General features: G+C 37.0%; 1 protein-coding gene across 1 annotated transcript in view; it reads left to right on the top strand.

Moving 5' to 3' along the window:
- DZIP1 (DAZ interacting zinc finger protein 1) overlaps positions 1–20,089 on the top strand; it is a 40,230-nt gene that overhangs the window by 10,008 nt on the left and 10,133 nt on the right. The window contains exons 6-11 of the mRNA XM_040584393.1: positions 3,019–3,180; positions 3,920–4,057; positions 5,372–5,434; positions 6,599–6,739; positions 9,135–9,183; positions 10,485–10,541. Coding sequence (XP_040440327.1) covers positions 3,019–3,180; positions 3,920–4,057; positions 5,372–5,434; positions 6,599–6,739; positions 9,135–9,183; positions 10,485–10,541 — 610 coding nt within the window. The remainder of the gene's footprint in view (positions 1–3,018; positions 3,181–3,919; positions 4,058–5,371; positions 5,435–6,598; positions 6,740–9,134; positions 9,184–10,484; positions 10,542–20,089) is intronic.

Below are 20,089 nucleotides of genomic sequence, written 5' to 3'. Positions count from 1 at the left end.
TTGTAACTGGAACAGGACAAAAACGCATCTACAGCTTGCCTGTCCATCAGCGATGGTGCTTGGGCATTAGAGCATAGCGCTCCCTTGCCTCCCATAATACTGAACATCCACTTTCTCCTTACTTTTGTTTTAGACATAATTGAAAAGAATGCTTGAGATGACACTTTGTTAGCACTTGCCAGTCCATAAGATGTGGTCTGTTATTGAAGCAGATAAAATTGTGTCACTGTGGTGAAATACAAGCTATTTTTGACATAATGATATTTTGTGATGATTGTTTCTTACATATGACTGTGATTTTACATGTGGCTTTATAAACTGAGTAGGATTTATTCTTTCCTGTGGAGGACTTTACTGTCTAACAGGAGTAAAGCAGTTCAAGGAAGAGAGACTGAGAAAAACCAAAACAGTCTAGATCTTGCATGTTGGTCTTTAGGTGCTTAGGGTTTGGGCTGACCAGAGAGCAAAAGCAGAAAGTAGTCTTAACTGTTTCTATGTGAATAAAAAGACCTTAGAGCAGAATACTTTAAAAGCAGTAATCATCTGTTTGTAATCACATGGAAGGCTTTGTTTAGGATGATACTGAATCTTGTAAGTATGCTGTTTAATTTACTATTTTTTTTAAAGCTCGGTAATTTCAGATAATCTCACAGTTTTCATTTCTGTTTAAGTAAATACAATCAGATAATTATAGAAATAGGGATGGAATTTTTTTTAACAGGAGAGGGTCTTTGCGCTTCAATTTGAGGAGCACATTTTTGGCATAAGGGACAAGATAGTTCACATGATTGAATTAAACACTGATCTTTATATTGCAGTTGCAGTTTGCTGTGTATCACATTGAAAAGCAGCGTTTTGTGCTTGTTAACATAACGTGTGACAACCTTCCTTCCTCCAATATTCAGAACTTATAAATGGCTTTCCTAGTGGAGTTGGAGGACCTTCAAACAAAACCAACCATTACCTTTTGGAAGAAATACTACATTTTGAATTTAAAGGGAATAAATAAAACATGGCTATCATTAATTTTCTTCCTTGTTTTCAGAGGAAAGACTGATCTTCTGTAAGACACAGTGTTTCTTTCCCTGAGCACAGCTTCAGACTTTCCTTTCCTCAGTCCTCTTGTTCCCCTTTTCTCAGGACCATTCAATTTCCTGGTTTTTTTTCCATTTTCAAAAGTAATGCATGACCAAATGAAGAGTGTGCGTAGAGTTTCACTTAAGAGTGCAAGCACTGGCAGAATAACGGGCTTTGGCCCTACGTGAACATGTGCTAGGTATTGTACTCATTCATCTGTGCCTCATTTTTGGGAGTACATCTATAACATATTTCTCCTGCCCTTTAAGCATTATTTTTCTTATGAGATGGAACTTGGAGCAGTCATAACAGTGCAGTGTAGACTTTTTGTGCCTTAGGGGCCTATTTTGAAGTCACTTGTCTAAGCTGAGACTCCTAACTACAAGGGGACTGCCTGAAATGTCCTGAAGCTACAGCCTGCAGTGTTACACAACAAGAAGCTTTCAAAGCTTCTGTGTTTTTCTGGGATATCAAGGAAGATAGAAATGTGAAGCATGACTGGTTGCAGTTTGTCTGCCATGACTGACATCCACTGTCAATTCAGGTATTGTTATGTATTGGTATCTTTTGACTGAAAGAGTGGAAGATCTTTCACCTGTGCTTTTTCTTAGGAGAACCACTGCTGTAGGGAACGTGGATAAAAACTGTCATGCTTCACATTCTTGGTTCCTTCTACTCCTTTGAGGTGAAATGATACGGAAGATCCCATTCTTTGTAAATGTGCAATGATTGTTTGTTATAGTTGGAGAACAAATTCAGAGTGAATGCTGTGGTGGAAAGAGGTAGGGGTTGCCTAAAAAGTGTGTGTATTCTGGGCAGTGAAATGCAGGACTTTCAACAAGTTGAGGACTACACAAAAATGACTGACTAGGTAATGGAATGGTAAAAGGAATTTTAACATAAAATCGGGTAAAAAAGATAATTGTAAATTCATCTACAAAATGACGCGTTCTGAGCTGAGTGTTATTACTGAAGAAGGGTGAGATCTTAAGGTTGTGATACATACTTCCAGGGAAGTGTAGACACTGGTTAGTAGCAGCCAGCAAAGAAAACCAAGTATTACAAATTATTCTGAAAAATCACTAAGCAAGCCACAGCCTAAATACTGTGTGTAGGTCTGGTCCCTTCATCTCAAAAAGGATGTGATAGAATTATTAAAGTTATGAAGATGGGCTACAGAGGTGATCAGTCATTTTTTAGAATGACTGAGCATGCTAAGAATTGTCAGTCTGAAAAAGACAACAGCTTGGTGGAGATGGAGGGTGAGATAATGATGTCTGCGAAGTCATGAGTTTACATAGAGTGAATAGGTATCAATGATTCACTCTTTTTTCAGTTCAGGACTTAGCATCTATCAAATGAACCTAGCAGGAGCCAGATTCAGATGAGAAAAAAAGTACTTCGCTCTTCCTGCAGCTTGTGGAGCTCGCTGGCAAAAGATGTTGCAGTTGTTAAAAGCTGATGCAGCCACAAGGGATGACTGCAAAAGTATATGAGGATAAATGTATGGAAGGTTACTAAGTTTGCCAAACTATATCAGGCTGAGGAGGTCCTCTGAGCTGAAAACAGTTGGCAGCTTGGAGATTACGAAGGAGAACACGCATGTTTGCTTGCCCTGATATTACCCTTTCTCACCTATGTGCTTATGGCCTCTGTGAGAAACAGGATGCTGAACTAGATGGATCTTTGATATGACCAAATAAGGTCATTCATGTGTTAGTCAATGAAAAATGATGAATGACCAAAACTTCTTGAGGTGTACTTGTTTTGCTAACAAAATGTATAGTTTGCTACTCACAGTTCTTCAGAAACTGCTGGGGTTTATGTTTTTTGATGTCATGGTATTTTCCATTGAAAGTGACAGCTTCCCACACATAGTTTGGGTACTAGAAGTAGTATTGCATGTGGGGAAAAATAACAAAGTTTTAAAAATAATTTCAGGAATGCGAACAGCAAAAATCAAAAGAAGAAGAAATTCTACAATCATTTCATAAATGGAAAGAGGATGAAAAAGAGAAATTAGCCGATAAAATAGAGAAAGTGAAAGAGATGTTTATGAAAGAACTTAAGGAGTTATCTTCAAGAAATTCAACATTAGAAAATGTAAGTGATTTATATTTTCCAACATTTTAAAGCATGAATCCCTTACAATATATGGCAGTGAACTTCACGTATTTGAAATGTGATGTAGTTATCTTAGAGGTTGTCTTACAAAACTCAAAAAATAATGGTTGAATGCTAGCCATAATTGTATCTTTTTATACTGGTACTTTATTAACATAATTTCAGTTCTTTTTTAATAGCATAGTCTTGGATGAATGAATTATGCATTCAGTAACTGTCTTTTTTTTTTTTCTCCTTACTTCTCAACATTTGAATGCCTGTTTATAGATTAGTAGATACTGTTATTGCTGACTATTGGGTATCCTTGTATTTATATTCTCATAACTGGCACGGAGGGGACTAACCTCTGCATTATAGTCCTGACAGTAGAACTGCATGTGTTTTCAATATGTGCTTTGGAAATGCTTTTCAGAGTTTTCACTAGAAAGAGAATTGTAAAAGTATAGGTGGGTCAGAAAACAAGTATGCACAGCATTACCAGAGCAGCTTATATTTTGTAGCTGCTAGGTCCTGTGCACATTTGCAAGACATATTTTTGCTACATGTATATATTAATTACATGAAATTTGATAAATGCTGAACTCATGAGAAATGTGAAATACTTCAAATGTATCTGATGCAATCTCTGGATAGTTATGTTTACAGTACATTTTGTATTAAATGACAGTTAACAAAATCTCTATACATGTTCTTAATTTCCCTCCGCTCATCCTTTTAGCAATTGTTAGAATTACAAAAGTCCAATATGCAACAAAAATCCAATCTAGGGACGCTGAAAGACAGCCAAGAATTTACAGAAGAGAAGCCTCAGAGTTCTCAGGATTATCACAGTGTGCTTAAGCTTCTTGAAAAACAGGTAACATTGTAACTTAATGTATTGCTTTTGATAGACTATTGGTCTTCTTTTTATTTTTGTACATCTCTGAGTAGGATTTTAAATCCATAAGTAAAATTCTCATCCCTCTCAATGCCTAAAATAGCTGTTTTTAAAGATTTACTAGTATTTAGTACAATCTTTATAACAGAAATCAAGGAATTATTTCCCTTATTCTTTAGAAGTCAATTAATTGTTATTTATTTATTGATATCTAGCTTTACCAGATACTGTTGCAGTTCAGTTGCAGAAGGCTCTGATAAACCATTTATGTCTGCTGATCTCTGAGGCCACTTATGGAAAAATTGGAATTTTCTATTTTCCAAAATGAAAAAAAAGTTAATGAACTTTCTGACAGGATTTGTCAGCCTGTGGCTTTTGAGCCATATGAAGCACTTGAGCTTGTCAGATGCAACTTCTGTACTAGGACTGTGTCATCTGACCAGCACAGATGCTTGTGCTAGTTCAAATCTGTTGGACAATCCGAAGTCCCACCTGCAGGAAAGATTGAGCTAGGAAGGACCACTGAGGCCAAGGTCCTTGCATTGCTCTGAGACTCGCTTGCATGTCTAGGTTGTTCCTCTAAAAAAAATGAGTTGTGAGGCCTTTGGAAATACCTGCAAACCTTTTTACTCTCCTCTCTCTCTTTTTTGTTTTGTTTTTTGTGGGTTTTGTTTTTACACTTTGAGACACGCATTATATATTTTGTGGTTCTTGGGGTGTGAAGATCTTTGCATACTGCTGGTATCACCTAGAAGTTTGGTCACATCTGCTCAAAGATGTGGAAAATTTAGTCTTACTTTATGTTTTTTTTATTTCATCAAAGAAAATTCAGTTCACTCTCAAACTCATATATTAGTACTGGTTTTTTTATCATCATTACACAAAATAAATTGTTAATGAGTGCTTGAAATGACATTATTTTGGGGGAAAAAAACCTGCTCTTACTACTGTTATTGTTAATACACGGAGATGTATCAAAATACTTGTGTATTTCTAACTCACAGTCACTATATATACAAATCAAGGAACAAAAATATAGCTTCTAGAGTGATTGGTAAGAAAACCATACTTGGATGTATGAAACTTGCTAATAACTGTTCTAGGTCTTAAGTATGGGGTTACACATGTTTCATATCATCAATAATCTTTTCAGTGTTTATGCTTTTTTAGAAAATAAAGCTGTGTATATTTAACTAAATGCTAATGTGTTATTAACAAGAAATAAAGCTGCATATATCAAACTAAATGTTAATGTGTTGTTAACAGGAATTAGTATTGCTTTCTTCTATGCAGGAAAGTAAGTGGACATCTAGAATACAAGCCCTTCATCATGACCATGAGACAGAAAAGTCCCTGGTAAGAGGCACAGCAAACCACTTAAACTAAAAGGAGACATTTTTTTCCTTGTGTTCGTACCCTTTCAGTAGTTCTTGATGTGCTATAATACATCTGTTGGATTAGAAAGCCTAGATATCAAGAGTTTATAAGAGTGTTTCCTCTTAGATGTATTTATTGTCTCTGTATTTCTGTTATGCTAGGATCTTGATGTTTCAGTTAAGGCCAAGGTTGAAACAGAATTTGTCATTTAAGAATCTGACAGACACCTGAAACTGCATCTTTCTTTTGAGAGTTTACAACTAATTCTGTGAGCACTGTATTATGCAGTGTTTTCTGTATTACTTGGATATGCTGGATAGTTGAGATATAACTTTACCAACATGTAGTTTTCATCTACCTTGTACCTTCTGTTACCATGGACCTATGGCATATGTCTCAATCTTTTTATCTCTTTTCTGTCAGTTCTCTGCTGCTTTTTCTGTTGTAGCTTTCTAATGCAGAATCTGTTCAGCTTTTCCAGGAAAAAAACACCATGGCATTTTATTTTGCATCAGTTTATATATTTTACTATACAAAGCTTTATTCCTCAGATTTTTTTTTCGTGTCTGCATTTCTTTTTAATCTCTTTCCTGCTTTGTTTCTCTTGCTTCTTTTCCTTTCATTTTCCTTTCATCTGCGTGACCATGTAAGAACTGAGCAGATCATAGTGGTCTGACCAATGCTTCTCCTCCTCTGGCAAGAAAGCAGTGGGGAGGAACCATGGAACATTCCCCCAAAAGGATGTAGTTAATGATACACGCACATACAATGCAAGAATAGAATAAGGGAGGAGTAATGTAAGTATTACTTTTGGGATAATGCTCCTAAAATATTGTTCCCTTTCTTCTACATTCAGAGCTAACTAACATATTAGGTTCATCATGCAAATTCATACCTCATCTCCTTAAAATATCATTATTTGGCGCTATTTATAACCAAAACATTTTTATAGAGTTGTATGCTTTTATTTGTAGGCAATCTCAGGAATGTGTTTGTATGTCCCTTTCTTTGTATTGAGATTTAGGTAGTCTTCGTGGTGTAAATAAAAAGTGATTTAAGCATGACACTTGCTTGTTTAAACTTAGAGTATTAAAATGTTTTATATACTGTTAATGTGAAGTTACTTTTCTTCTTGCTTTCTAGCTACTGTCACAGATTGATAAGCTTAAATCATCAGTGAGAGAAGACCTGAATAAAAATAATACATTTTACAAGAGGAGGATAGAAGAATTGGGGCAGAGGCTTCAGGAGCAGAATGATCTGATAATTACTCAGAAGAAGCAGGTCTGTTTTGTGAAACACTATGTTTCAGAGAGCATAGGACACAGAAACATTTTACTAGCAATTGGTCTGTGATACATCTATGGTTGCATGTTGAATATTCCCAATTTGTAGTATTTTGGTTACACTTTAAAAACTGTGTTGATAAATTACAGACCTGGAGAAGAGATACAGGAATATAAACCATGAATTAAAACACAATTAGAAGGAAAGGCTTAAAAAACCAAATGTTTTTAATAAGTTCAACACAGAGTTAAAGTATTACTAGGTCACAGTCACCAAAAATGTCTACAGATGAAAAATTTCTGATGGTGAACGGGATTTAACATGCCACAAAATAATCATAATGAGACGTAGTGTATATGATGAAAGTAATACATGACTTTCACACTAAAAATAAAGTATCGTATTTAGTATTGTGAAAATTAATTAAATTATTACCATACGAAATTTAACAAGAATAAATGCCCAATTCTCCACTTGGCATGAGGTAATCCTGTTTACATGTACAAACTGGGGGACAAGAGGTTAGAGCGTAGCCTGGTGGGAAGAGGTGTGGGCGTTTGGCTTAATGTCATTAAAAATTTAAAAAGCAAATAAGTTGAGTGAGCCAGCAGTGTGCCCTGGCAGCCAGAAGGGCCAGCTGTGTCCTGGGATGCATCAGGCACAGCATAGCTAGCCTGCCGAGGGGGTTGATCTGCACTGCACTGGTGTGGCTCCACCCCAAGTACTGTGTGCCTCGGTACAAGATGGCCATCAAACATTAGAGTGTGTCCAGAGGCGGGCGACAAGGCTTAGGAGGAGCAGCTGAGATCACTTGGCTTGTTCAGCTTGGAGAAGAGAAGGCTGAGCTGACCTCATCGAAGTCACAGCTTCCTCAAGGGGGGCACTGGAAGGGGAGGTGCTGATCTCCTCCCTCTGGTGTCCAATGACAGGAAATGGAATGAAGCTGTGTCAATGAAATGGAATGAAGCTGTTCACATGGGATCTTAGGAAAAGATTCTTCATCGAGAGGGTGGTCGGTCTCTGGAACAGCCTCCCCAGGTCATGGCACCGAGCCTGTCAAGAGTTCAAGGAGCATCTGGGTGACACTCTTAGTCGTATGGTTTACTTTTAGGTAGTCCTGCAAGGAGCAGGGACTTGGACTCCATGATCCTAGGGGTATAGCGTATGCTTCTGTGAAATTGTTTGTTTGGAATTTAATTGTTTTTTCTTTAAAATATGCTTCTGTTCAAAAATAACTATAGATTTTTTTGAGGTGAAGGGTGGGTGAAGATCTGGGTGGTCTGCAGTTTACACTACGGCGTGATTACATTGTCCTTAGAACCTATTGCTCTTTTACAGAATGCATTCTTTACAAACCAACACCTGATTTTACACATTTTTCGTGAGATTAATGTTAAACCTTTACTTAAGTGCTTAAAGAACTGGAAAGACAAATAATAGTTTTTACATCTCCACCTTAATAAATTCAATAGCTAGAGCAATAGAGGACTTAATCCTAGACAGATTTCTTACAGTAAGGTCACCTTTTAAAACAGAACAGTATGGTGACAGACATGAAGTGGATTTGGAGGGATCTGAGTCTGGTGTTTGTGAAGTATAGTTGTGAAGATCTATGTTCTCAGTCTGTGGAAACTGGAAGGGCTTGAGAAATAGCTAACACTTTTGTAGAATCTGAACTGGATGGGCAGTGAATTGAGGCACTACTGTCTGTAACAAAACTGATAAATGAAAGAGGACCAGGGTCCAGTATCTTGTGCTAGCTCCAGCTGACATTGACTGTGTGTCTGTATGGTTTGGATTTAGCTTCTGTTTGGGGAACGGGAGTGTAGAACACTGTTTTAATGGTACAGGATGATTCACAAGTCTCCTGTTTTCTTCAGATCAGATCATAGCCAGCTTCTTTCCTCTACCATCTCAGTTTTGTTCAGTGCATGTCTTTGGCGTCAAATACACAAAACTGTAGAGCAGACAGGAGAACTGTTCATACATTTAAAATCAATGTGTAAAGTGTTTCCCTGGAGTGAAGCTAAACTTGCAAAATTGAACATGAATTGCTGTAGCAGAAAGTATTGAAACTGTAAGTGCTGAAGTGGCTCATAGGCCTGCTCTTGTTTCGCTTTATAGCTTGCAATAACAGGTTGTACAAAGCGTAAGTTCATGTAAGACAACAAACAGAAGTAAAGCTTCAGCATTGACTAAGCATAAATGGAATACACATTAGGCAGTAGCAGTAGAGCAGAGTTCCGCAAAAGTAGTATTTTTCTCCCCAAATCATAAACAATAATTTCTCTTATGGAATAGTACTGAAGCCAGGTATTTTGTACTAAATGTTCATTTCTAGATATTGATCATTTACATTTTTAACTATTCACCTATGTTTTTTCCCTTTTAGATAAAGGAATTGTCCACAAGATCAGTTGCAAGCATTAAACCACATGATGGTAAGTACAAACTGTAAGAAAAAGCAGGTTTTGTTTCTGATTTCAGCAGCTTGGCCAAAACAAATGTTATGGTTCATTGAAAAATACAGACATCAACTTTGCTAACTAAATATTGAAATCAAATCAGCATTGGTAATGTATTTGTGTTTCACAGGGTACCTACCTGTTTCCATGCCATGGTTTGCAAAGTTCATGTTTTGCAGCTGTACGGGCTTCTAATGGGAAAAGTTGATTGCTTGAATAGTGAAGAGTTGTGAAATACAGCAACTCTATTTTGTATTATGTAAACAACTTTTAGCTTTGCTTTATGAAGTGTAATTTGAATTGTTTTTTCATGAGTGACTGTCCTTAGACTGCAGAACTCACAAAAGGGAAAATACTGAAAGAGTAGACAAAATTTATTAGTTTGTCAGTTACGACACAAATGTTCAAAGAATTTTAAGTACTCCAATGTTTTTGTTTGTGCAGTGCTTTAACATCTGAAGTCCATTACAAATAGCTAAACTTGATAATAGGGTTTTAGGATGTAGTCTTGCACCACAAACACCCATATAGTTGATGCTGCAGTTGCAGTGACTTGAAATAAATTTATTGCAGTAGATCATGACAGCTGAATTTATTCTAATCCCACTTTGGAAACCATCTTGCTCTTAGCAAGACTTTGGCTTGAACTGAATCTTAACAGGGGAGAGCAGGTTAGTTTGGGGAGTGCAAAGTAATGGTATGGCTGCATGACTTTTTGACTGGAGCTGGTCATGTTCAGCCACACTGAAGCACAGACAAATGTAAGACCATGGCACACAAGCAAATTTGATCCTAGGCCCCAAGCTGATCTGAATAACATAGAATTGAAGTGATAATTCACTCCAAGGCTGTGCTCTTTAAATGATGTGAAGTGCAAATGCAGCAGATCCTCTTTGGGAAATGCAAGGGAATGCAAGCCATGGTCAGGGTAGACCTAACTAAGTAGCTTTGGGCCAAGGCTTCTTCCCTGAGACACAAAACCAGCATACAGATGTGACCAGAGGTGATCACATTCCAGTTCAGTGATGTTGTAGTTACTAGTTTCTTTTCCTGATTCTAGAAGTATTAAAAATCTTAAATATACGTAGAGATGTACTTTTATGTTGTGAAGGACCATTTTTTACTTTGTAAATGATTTGTTTAAATTTTTTTGCCATTAAAGCAAAAAATTACATTATTTATAAATATGATTAAATATTGCTACATTTAAGAATCTGTATGTCTGTTACTGTTTAGTATAATACATATACTTATTTTTTACTTTTATGCTACTTTAGTGAGCACTACTGTAGAGCCTCTTGAAGAATCTAAACCAAGTCTACCAGTGATGCATGGTAAGCTTTTTCGATAGGTCCAGATCCAGCACTTTTAAATCTTACACTCTGTCTTCTCAGATGTGTTGTCTGTCACATCATAGCTGTAACAGCAGTTATATTGAAAGAACATAATTTGAATTGCTTTGCTGGATGTCAGCATTGAGAATTTCTGTCAAGTAATTGTAAAGATGACTATTGAAAAGAATACATGAAAACCAAAGGAAAATAATTAGAGAATATTTCCTAACACATGTATAGTATTGAAGCACTTTAAGGTAAATGAAACTAATTGAGGAAATAAAATTTGTTTTCTTATAGAAAATATTCTTACCTGGTATATGCATGTTCTGGATAGGTATATGCATTTACTGGAATTTATATAGGGAAATATGGGGAGATGTTTGTTTATAAGTCTCGAAATACTGTAATTTCCATGTGACTTCAAATGGCAAGGAGGAAAAATACAGAAGTAATCAAAGTAGAGTCATTCCATCTAGATAGTTCTTCTGTATCTGTAGTTACATATAGATCATTACTTAGTATTTAACTTGTCATCTTGTGATACTGTTTAGAAGTGGGAGGAAGGGATGAACCTCTGTTTACATTGTTTTGTACTTTGTGAAAATAGTTGTTTTTTGTTCTCAGTATGCAAAGTAATGGTGAGTATTGTTACTATGCCAATATTCTGCAATCAATTAATTCTTTATTTTCATTTTAAGTAGGAAAGTAATGAAAAATGAACTTTGAGCAAGTAAAATATTTAAATGTTAAAAACCAGTTTATTTGAATTACTGAGTTCTGATTAAATAGTGGGGGGTTATTATTATTTCTCTCAGTTTTAAAACCTGCCAAAGGAAGACAAAATTGAATTTGTCTAAGAAAATTGTACAGAATTTTTCTTTTTCAACAAATTAAAAATGTTCTGAAAAGGCATATGGGGAGAAGGGGCAGTATACAACAGAAGCTTTCAGTAACTTAATGAGGAATGAAAAATATTCCTCATATTTTTTTGCTGATTTCCTCATATTTAAATATGCTGATTTCAAAATATTTGTTATTACAGGAATTATTAAATGAAGGAAAAAAGAGTTTATTTATTACATGGTAACATTATTTGAATAATACAGAGGTTTCTTTCTAACCTATGTAAGGTTAGTAGTTCATTGCTTGAAGCTTTTTAAGTGAAGCTATATAGATGAAATATTGTGCAGAGAAAAGTAATAATATATTAAGTATAGATTATTAGTAATAGTGTTTTAAATAATCCAATTCTTTTTCATTCAAACCAGCTTCATTGCACCAACACAGTAGTGCCGTTTCTGGCTAAGAGATCTCACAGCAAGTAGCTTAACTATTGCCCTGAATTTAAGCAATTAGTTTTATGAAGATCATTACTGCTAAGTGCTTACAGGCCAAGCTTGCCAAGCATTGCTTTCTTAGTGCATTTACTTTCATTTGTACTGAGGAAGAAGGGAGGTCTGTGAACATTAGTATTTTCTATACTCTGACAATATAAATCAGCTCATTCAGATCTTTTCTGACGTCCTGCTGCTTCAAATATGAAATCTGTGACACTTCGTGAAATTTCTCAAGATAGAAAAGGCTGTTCCTGCTATTGATATACAAAAGATTCATTATCAGTTTATTATGAAACCTCAAAGAAGGTCTTTCCTTCAGATTCCTTTGCTGATGATTATTTTATTTATCTCTGCAGGTCTCTCTGTCTGTCCCTTTTCTTCCCTTCTGGATTTTTTTTAAACTTACCCTACCTAATTTCTGGATATAAAGGTTAGCAGAAGTTATAGCGTATTTCCCAAGATTTTCAGGGCTCCTCAATGGATTGACTTACATACTGAATTAAGACATCATGGCTGCATCTCGTGCCATTATGAAAATGAAAGCACTTGCTGGTAACTCCTATACACAAATTTATGTAGCACAGAGCATGTCTGAAATCACAAGAGCTGTAGTTTTGCTACCAAGAAATTGCCTGCATATGGAATATCTTCCTCTTTTTTTTTTTTTTTTTTTTTTTTTGTCTCTGAAAGAAAATTAATTCTGGAAAAGGCTCTCTAATGTGAACCTCAGTACATTTTTCAAAGTTGCTTGGAAACTTCTACATCCTAGTTTTCATTCTGCACACCTTAAATCTATGTTATGAAAAGATACCTCATTTGTAATTTGGGTATCCTAGGTGTAAAGCAGTGGAATAACTGTGTTAGCCTGGTGCTTTTGTGTTAACCTTCCTTATTTCTTGTGAGAGCTAATAGTGTGCCTTGAATGCTGTCCAGGCTGGCCATTCTTCTATTTCGTAGCTAGCTGTAGGGTTTTGTGCTGATAAAACTTCAGTCTTATTTTCAAAGATTACTTCAGTCTCTCAAAAAGGCAACAGAGTAATTACAATTGTTTTTAAAAATCATATTTTAAAATCAGGCTTTGGCTCCTATATTACTCTTAAAATGTTGATACTTGTTCCGTATTTAATCTTTGTTAGGTCAATAATATTAGATAAGGGGAAAAAAGCAAATTTAGAAGCAAAGATATTAGATTGTCCATTGAAACCTATGTCTCAGTCTTCCAACATGGTATGGACAAAGGCTCAGCTATCATTAGGGATGTAGCTGAAGCATTTGAGGAAAATTTAGTCAAAGTAGTCTTCCTAGACAACGAACAGAGAAAAGGGGCACCTTCAGAGTTTGGTTCAGCTGAACTAAGATCTGAATTGCTCTTTTAAGTTGCCTGTGTCTCTTCGTTGACTGTAGAAGGAGTCTGAGATGACTAGGCTCCTAACTTAGAGGCCTCAGGTAAGTGTAAAAAATTCATCATATTTAAGAATATTGGTTTAAAATTAATATTTGTGCTGCTTATATGCAGTATGGCTTCCCGTTGATTAGTTAAGAGAAAAACATATGAAGTGCGTTGATTCAAGGATGACTCTCAAAATTACAGGTGTCACAATTAAGTCTGGCAGCTCTTTGGATGTGAAATCAGAGTATAAATTAAATAAAGGCTTATATAATGACTATAGCCATGGCTTACACTCCTTACATCTTTAAGAAGTGAAGCAGTTTACAGCAAATAAGTGGTACATTTTATCCTGGGTTTTCATATTGCAAGTGCAGAGTGCTCACTGTAGGCGATGCTCCACTATAGATAATTATAATACTTCTGTTCAGGCTAAAAGTTCTTTAGCATTTCATATTTCAGAGAAAATAGACAAGATTTCTCCTTTAATTGTTGGCCAAAGACTGCTTTGCCAGCAGGACTGTCAGAATATTGGGGTTTTTTGAACTAGTAGGTAAGAACAAATAATATATGATACGCTTGAAATATACACAGCCTGAATTCTTCATTATTATTAAAAATATTCTCCTATTCTAGCTGCATAGAAATTACCTTCAAATATTATTTAAAACAGATATTTAATGATTTGTCAAAGTATGCCAGGCACATAATTTTTCAACAGTATAATTATCCACTGAAGAAATTAAGGCAACCTGTACTTTTCATACATCTCATCTATTTCTCCACACATATTAGCAGGCAGAAGAGATACTCTGGGAGATGTAGGACAGCAGATACATCATTGTGGAGGTCATCTTAAGGTTGCTGGTCTTAATGATGGCTAGAATTAATATGACTGGGTTCAGGCCAGTGAGATATGGGTACAGTCAGCATGCGTTAAGACTGGTGTTGGAAGCTGCCATTTGGTTAGGTTCAGGCCTAAGGCTGACAGGAGCAGTTCTTCAGAGGAAAAAGGTAGGGCTATGTTTGGGACTGAGGCTGGCTGATGACATATGGGGGGGATCCATCTAGAATTTGCCACTGGGCTAGGTATAAGATTTAGCAATAATATTGTTTGGTTAGGGTCAGGTGTGGGGGCTGTTGGGGAGGACCAAATGAATTAGGATTGGAGTTAAGGGGTTTCATGCCAGCAGCAGAAGTTGGTTTATGGCAGGGTCTGCAAAAGGCTGGTATTACCCAGAGACATCTGGTTATTGCTGAACCAAAGTTTTACAGGGATCGCTGAGCTTGGGTTAGGGTTAGGCTCAGGCTCAGACAGACATTGATTGAAAAAGAGAGTTATGGTCAAGTTAAGCATCAGCAGAGCCTGATTGAATAGGTTTAAGTATGGAGTTGAAATTTATTTTATAGCTAAGAAAGGGGTGGAGATAAGAGCCAGGGTTCAAACTGTGACAATGAACGAAGTATAATTGGTGTTGCATCTGAACTGAAAACTGATGTAATCTGGAAGTCCAAAGCAGGTGATCTGCTGGAGCACAAGCAGCCTCTGGCCTTGCTTCAGCCTTCTGGGATCCATTTCCAGTAAGACAAGGACACAGAATGGCTGTTTGGCTGGAGTGGGGACCTGAGAAGTGATTAGGAGCAAGTGATTTATTTGTAGGTGTGAGTCCAAAACTTGAGGTAAGCAGTATGTATAAGTTCACCACTCAGGCTTGAATGAAAGGTAGGAGTAAGATCTGGGCCAGCAAGGTCTGACGTTGAAGATGTTGGTGTAGAACAGCATCGGCTAGGATCAGCTGAACTAGATTTAGGGCTGATAAGGTAACTGGCTCTACTTAAATCAGAAGCAGTGACTACTTGTTTAAGGCTTGGATTGTGGCTTGGTGAGATTTTGGGCAAAAAGATCAGATAAACTAGAGGAGGTTGCAATAATTCAGAGTAGTTAGGATTTCAATCTGCGTCAGCAGCATTGTTTTAGATTTTAAGTTAAGCAAAAACTGCATTGTACAGACTTGTGGTCTGGTTGGGTAGTCAGATTTAAATGATTCCTGGAAATATTCTTGATGATATTTAGTTGCTGCTAATTTCAAGGATGCATACTAAGGCAAGAGCTGAGAGGTCTGATCAGATGGCCAGAAGTATATTTCTGCTAAACATAAGGAGAGGGCTCCTTAAGCAGGGTGATCTACACATCTGTCAATAAACCAGAGGAGTGGTGAACCAAGCCACTTCTTATATTTGATTCCAATATGATATTTAATAAATATCTCTTAGAATATATTTACAGTAAAGAGAAAGAAAAAGCTTGCTTACATTGGAGAAGTTGGTGCTTCCAGATGTTGCACTCCCCTGTGTCTTAGCATTTGATCTCCTCTGTTGTCATGCAGTGAACAACAACGTCACACTAACAATAATACAGTTTGGTTTTGCTCTTGCCATTGTTCTTTTACTGATTTTTAACTTCCTCTGTTTCTAGTATACTGAGGAAGAGAAGCATGTACCTTTATGCCAGATCAGCAGACTCTTTTCAGGTCTGAGTTCTGGGGACCGGGCTTTGCCTGTTAAGTTACTTGACAAAGGCTTGTGCAGAGATGAGTCAACTCCTTTAAGCAGATTGCATTTGAGTGAAGTACAGGTAAAACAATTATGGTCTAAATCCAATTACACAGTAACTGGCTGTCTAGTAGGTCCAGCCAAGAAACTCGGAGGCCTCAATGCCTGTGCAGCTAGATTAAATCCTCCCAGAACATCTCATCTGTGCTTCAGGCTCTGTCCTCCAAAACAGGCCTACTGTAGGCTTTTGGGAATGATCCCAAGCTGTGCCTGAACATTGTTTTGGAGAATGTTAGTTGGTGTAGGGCAACAGTGTTCCAGGATCAGTAGCATGGTGGATCATGTTCCGATGCCCAGGAATGCTCTGGCCACTGTTAAATTTTACCACCTTAGAGACTGAAAGACCAGAAGACTTTGTCTCTCAGAGTTTTGCTCTGAAGCGTTTCCATAAAACACACTGACATTTGCATCTTGTTAGCATCTTGTGATGGTGTAAGAAGCATTTTTTTACAACTACTTATTTAGTGCAGGTTATATAGGAGCAAATCTTTAGTCTGGTAACCTGCTTGGAAGAGCAGGTGAGAGGCTGAATATAACCACAAGTATGGACAGCACGGAGAGAGCCGCTACCGCACCTAAGTATTTACACCGCCAGCTTTAGTTCCCTTCACATGGGGAATATTGGAGATGTGACAGTAAGTGTCACTTAGTTCCGTGTGCTCATTTCGTTGTGATTGCCCATCACAGTGCATCCATGTTTGTACCTAATTGCATGAGAGGTGCTGAAGAGCAGGCATCTTTACTGCAGTGTCACTTCCTCCCCTTCTACCCATACAGTGTAGCAACCACTTGTAGTGCCAAAGGCTTCTTGTGAGGCTGGGCAAATGTACGCTGGCCCAAAACGTTGGCCAATAAATTGGTTTTTCTCCTATACTGCCAGTAGATGAATGCTGAAAGTATAATTTGCACATCTCTGCTTTTTAAACCCTAGAAGAAACTCAAGTTCTAGTTTTCATTGGAATAAATTAATTTTATTTATTTATATATAAATTGAACATTAACATTATAAACCACTGAATTTTTATTAGTCTTCATGCAAGCATTTTCATGCATCCCTTATATTTGAAGTCTATCAAGTTGTAAATTAACTGTACTCTGGCTTCGTTGATATAAAGTAAATTGTACCTGACAGCCTAAAGAATGATAATTTCAGTGTGATTAGGAAGCTGTTTTCAGCAGAGGACATTTCAAAGATTTCTTTAAAGCACATGATAATACTTAATCTCACTATATTGGAATGAGTTAATATTTTTTTTAAATAGGTTTTATTGGAAATTATTATATATTTATAAAATTTTTCTGTGTCTCCCACTTATGATCTCAGTACTTAATAATTCTCTGGAATAATGAGTTGATTTATTTTTTCCATATATTTTTGAGGATTTCTGTGTCTGTCCATTTCACTTGCCTCTTGTAAACTTCTAGTATCAAATCGCACATAAACAATTTTTTAAAATAAATTCTAAAATTAAAGCGCTTCTTAGGAAAAATTTATGACAGTATTCATTTACTTAATCCTAGGTGGCCTTGTCATGGTAGATTCCTAAAAACATCCCACCTGGCCTCTGGGTGCCTTCCCAGAAGGGCACAGGTTTTTTATAATTGTGTGATCTATCAGCCAGCCCTGTGCTGATGGCTTAAAATTCTTTTGTACCTGAGATGACACTAGACACCCATGTTTGGGCAACTACTGCTCCTCAAGTGACTATTGTATTAGGGTCTCCTCTACAAAAAGTACCACCTAAGGCAGTGAAGAGTCATGTTGCATTGAGCTTGTGATTGTTACGCAGGTTGTCAGCAATCAGGAAAGTTGACTTCAGTGTGTTTTTTTTGCTTAACTTTCCCACTCTGGACCTTGACCTTCTTCTGTCCTGTTTGTCTGGTGTTCCTGTTCTTCCTCATTATTAGAGCAGGCACCCTTGGTGCATATGCTGGAGCCCATAGAGGAGCTTTCAGAAGAGGAAAAAGGTAATGGTTGATTCAGCTCAAAATATAGGTGCATGCGTTTCTTGAAAATAAAAAGTAAATATTATTTGATACCTACAGTATTTTTCAGTGTATTTCAGTTTCTTATGTGATTTGAGTGGGCACATTCCTTGTTTGTGTCAGTCTCCTGTTTGCTATTGGTGCTTGTAAATATGATGATTTCCTTATCCAAGTTCACTGTTTTTATGAAACTCTTAACTAACTCTTTAAAGCAGGCATATTCCATATGTCTAAAGGTACTTGTGCTAAGCAGAGCAAAAATTTTTGATGGGGAATATCCCCTTACCAGGAAATTTTTGGTGCTGACACTGTTGCAATGTGTGCTTACTTATTTTTCAAACTCTGCATAAGAGGATAAGGAGTTCATATAGAAGAAGGAAGTTGCTGGTGAAGGTTGAAGCTCCCAGCTTTCATAGCTGTACCAAAGATACTTTTGCAAGGAATCTAGGTTACACCTACCTCTAAAGCAGCCACAGCTCCAGCCAGGGCCGTGCAATTCTGAATGAAATGATGTAGCCCAGTGTTGGCAGCAGTTCTTCTGCTTCATCCGAGGAAAACTTAGAGAAGGCCACGTTTATGGTAGCGGAAGACAAAGCATTGGTTCATCCTGCGTGGTATTCTTCTGAACAAGGCTAACAGTAGTTTAGATGAAACACCAAACAGCTGAATAGCATCACAATCTGTACTGTGTGCAAAAATCAAAATCAGTCTTGAACTTTATAGCCAATGAGTTTAAATTTTGAAGGAATGATGCTGTTTTGAAAACAAAATTGTTGTTTGAATACATCTGTGTGTGAGAGGTTTCCCCAGGGAAAATCCAGTGACTCTGAGCAATCTGAAATAAAGACTGCTTGCATTTTTGCCGTTCTTTCTACTATTTCTCTTGCTTGCCATCTTCTCTCTTGATGGATTGTCTTTGATTCTTCTGTTGTGCCTAAAGGCATGGCCTGCAGTACAAAAGAAAGAAAGAAAGAATGCAGTCTGAAAAGATAGACCAAGATTTTTTTGTTTTCGGTAACAGCCACTTGTAAGGGAGAGTGTGAAAATTCTTGACTTGGCATATTATTTCATAGGATTATGTAGGAGCTGAGACAGTGGACCAAACTTAAGGTCCCTTGTCAGCAAAGTTGTTAAATCTAGTATTTAGTTATTTGTTGGTTTGTTGTTTGTTTTTTTTTAAATGAGTAAGGAAACAGTTCCTTAAATAGTTGGCTCTGGCAAAGATGATTTGGCTTGAGTTAACTAGCAAGAATTAATATTGTCATTACTTAGGATAGTGCTGAATAGTCTTGTTGCCCATATTAGTATGTAGTAATTATGAATTTAAAAATCATTTTAGATGGATCTATTTTATTGTAAGGATTAAGATCTGAAAGGGACAAGATTTTCAGAAGGCTCCTTGGAGCCTTCCACTTTAAAATATGTCACGTCTGGCTTTCTGGGAGGATTTCATACTGCATAATGCACCTCTTCCAGACCAACCAACATTTCCTCACCAACCAGTAGTTTGCCTCTTCTAGGACTTAGCTCTCTAGCCAAATCACTTTTAATCCCACTTCTGTCAGGAATTGAGTTGTCCACACAGTTCCTAAAGCCAGGTAAGATTTCAGCCAGATCCTGTCCTCTTCAACACAGATCTCTTACTATGGTAGCTGGACTCTTTTTTAGTTTTCATTACTTACAGTTATTTCCAGGATCCATCAGAGGTCACTTCCTCAAAACAACCTAAATATCATTTGTGTATCTTTAGGCTTTTTTGGATACTCTTCAGGGTGCTTATCTTTCCCTTAAAGAAAAATGAAAAGTAAATGAAACTGCTTTTTAAGCAATCATTGTTTATAAATAGGAAAAGCGGCACATTTGTTTTGAAAGAAAACATTTGAAGGTCACAATATGGAATTATTCCTTCATTTATGTCCTTATCTGTGGGCTGGCAAATGACTCTGCTGCCTGGTGAAGCACACTGGAAAGAGACAAACTCCTGTCCAAGATTTACCTTTTTTTTTTTTGGGGGGGGGGGGGGGGCGAAGCTGGGAGTGTGGTTTGCAGCATGCTTTCCTGGGATGTTGTGTACCCCTCTATGTACGCTTTGCCAGCTGTGCTGACCACTGCCAGACAGAAGCAGCAACTATGGTCCCACAGATTATTGGTTCTCTTAGTCTAAGTAGCATTCAGTAAAATTTTATCTTTCTGGAGACACTTTATAAGCAGGTTCCAAATGT

Source organism: Falco naumanni, chromosome 2 (genome assembly GCF_017639655.2).
Source record: "Falco naumanni isolate bFalNau1 chromosome 2, bFalNau1.pat, whole genome shotgun sequence".
Lineage (NCBI taxonomy): Eukaryota > Metazoa > Chordata > Aves > Falconiformes > Falconidae > Falco > Falco naumanni.
The sequence above is the reverse complement of the archived record's forward strand: the minus strand, read 5'-3'. Positions and strand labels throughout refer to the sequence as shown.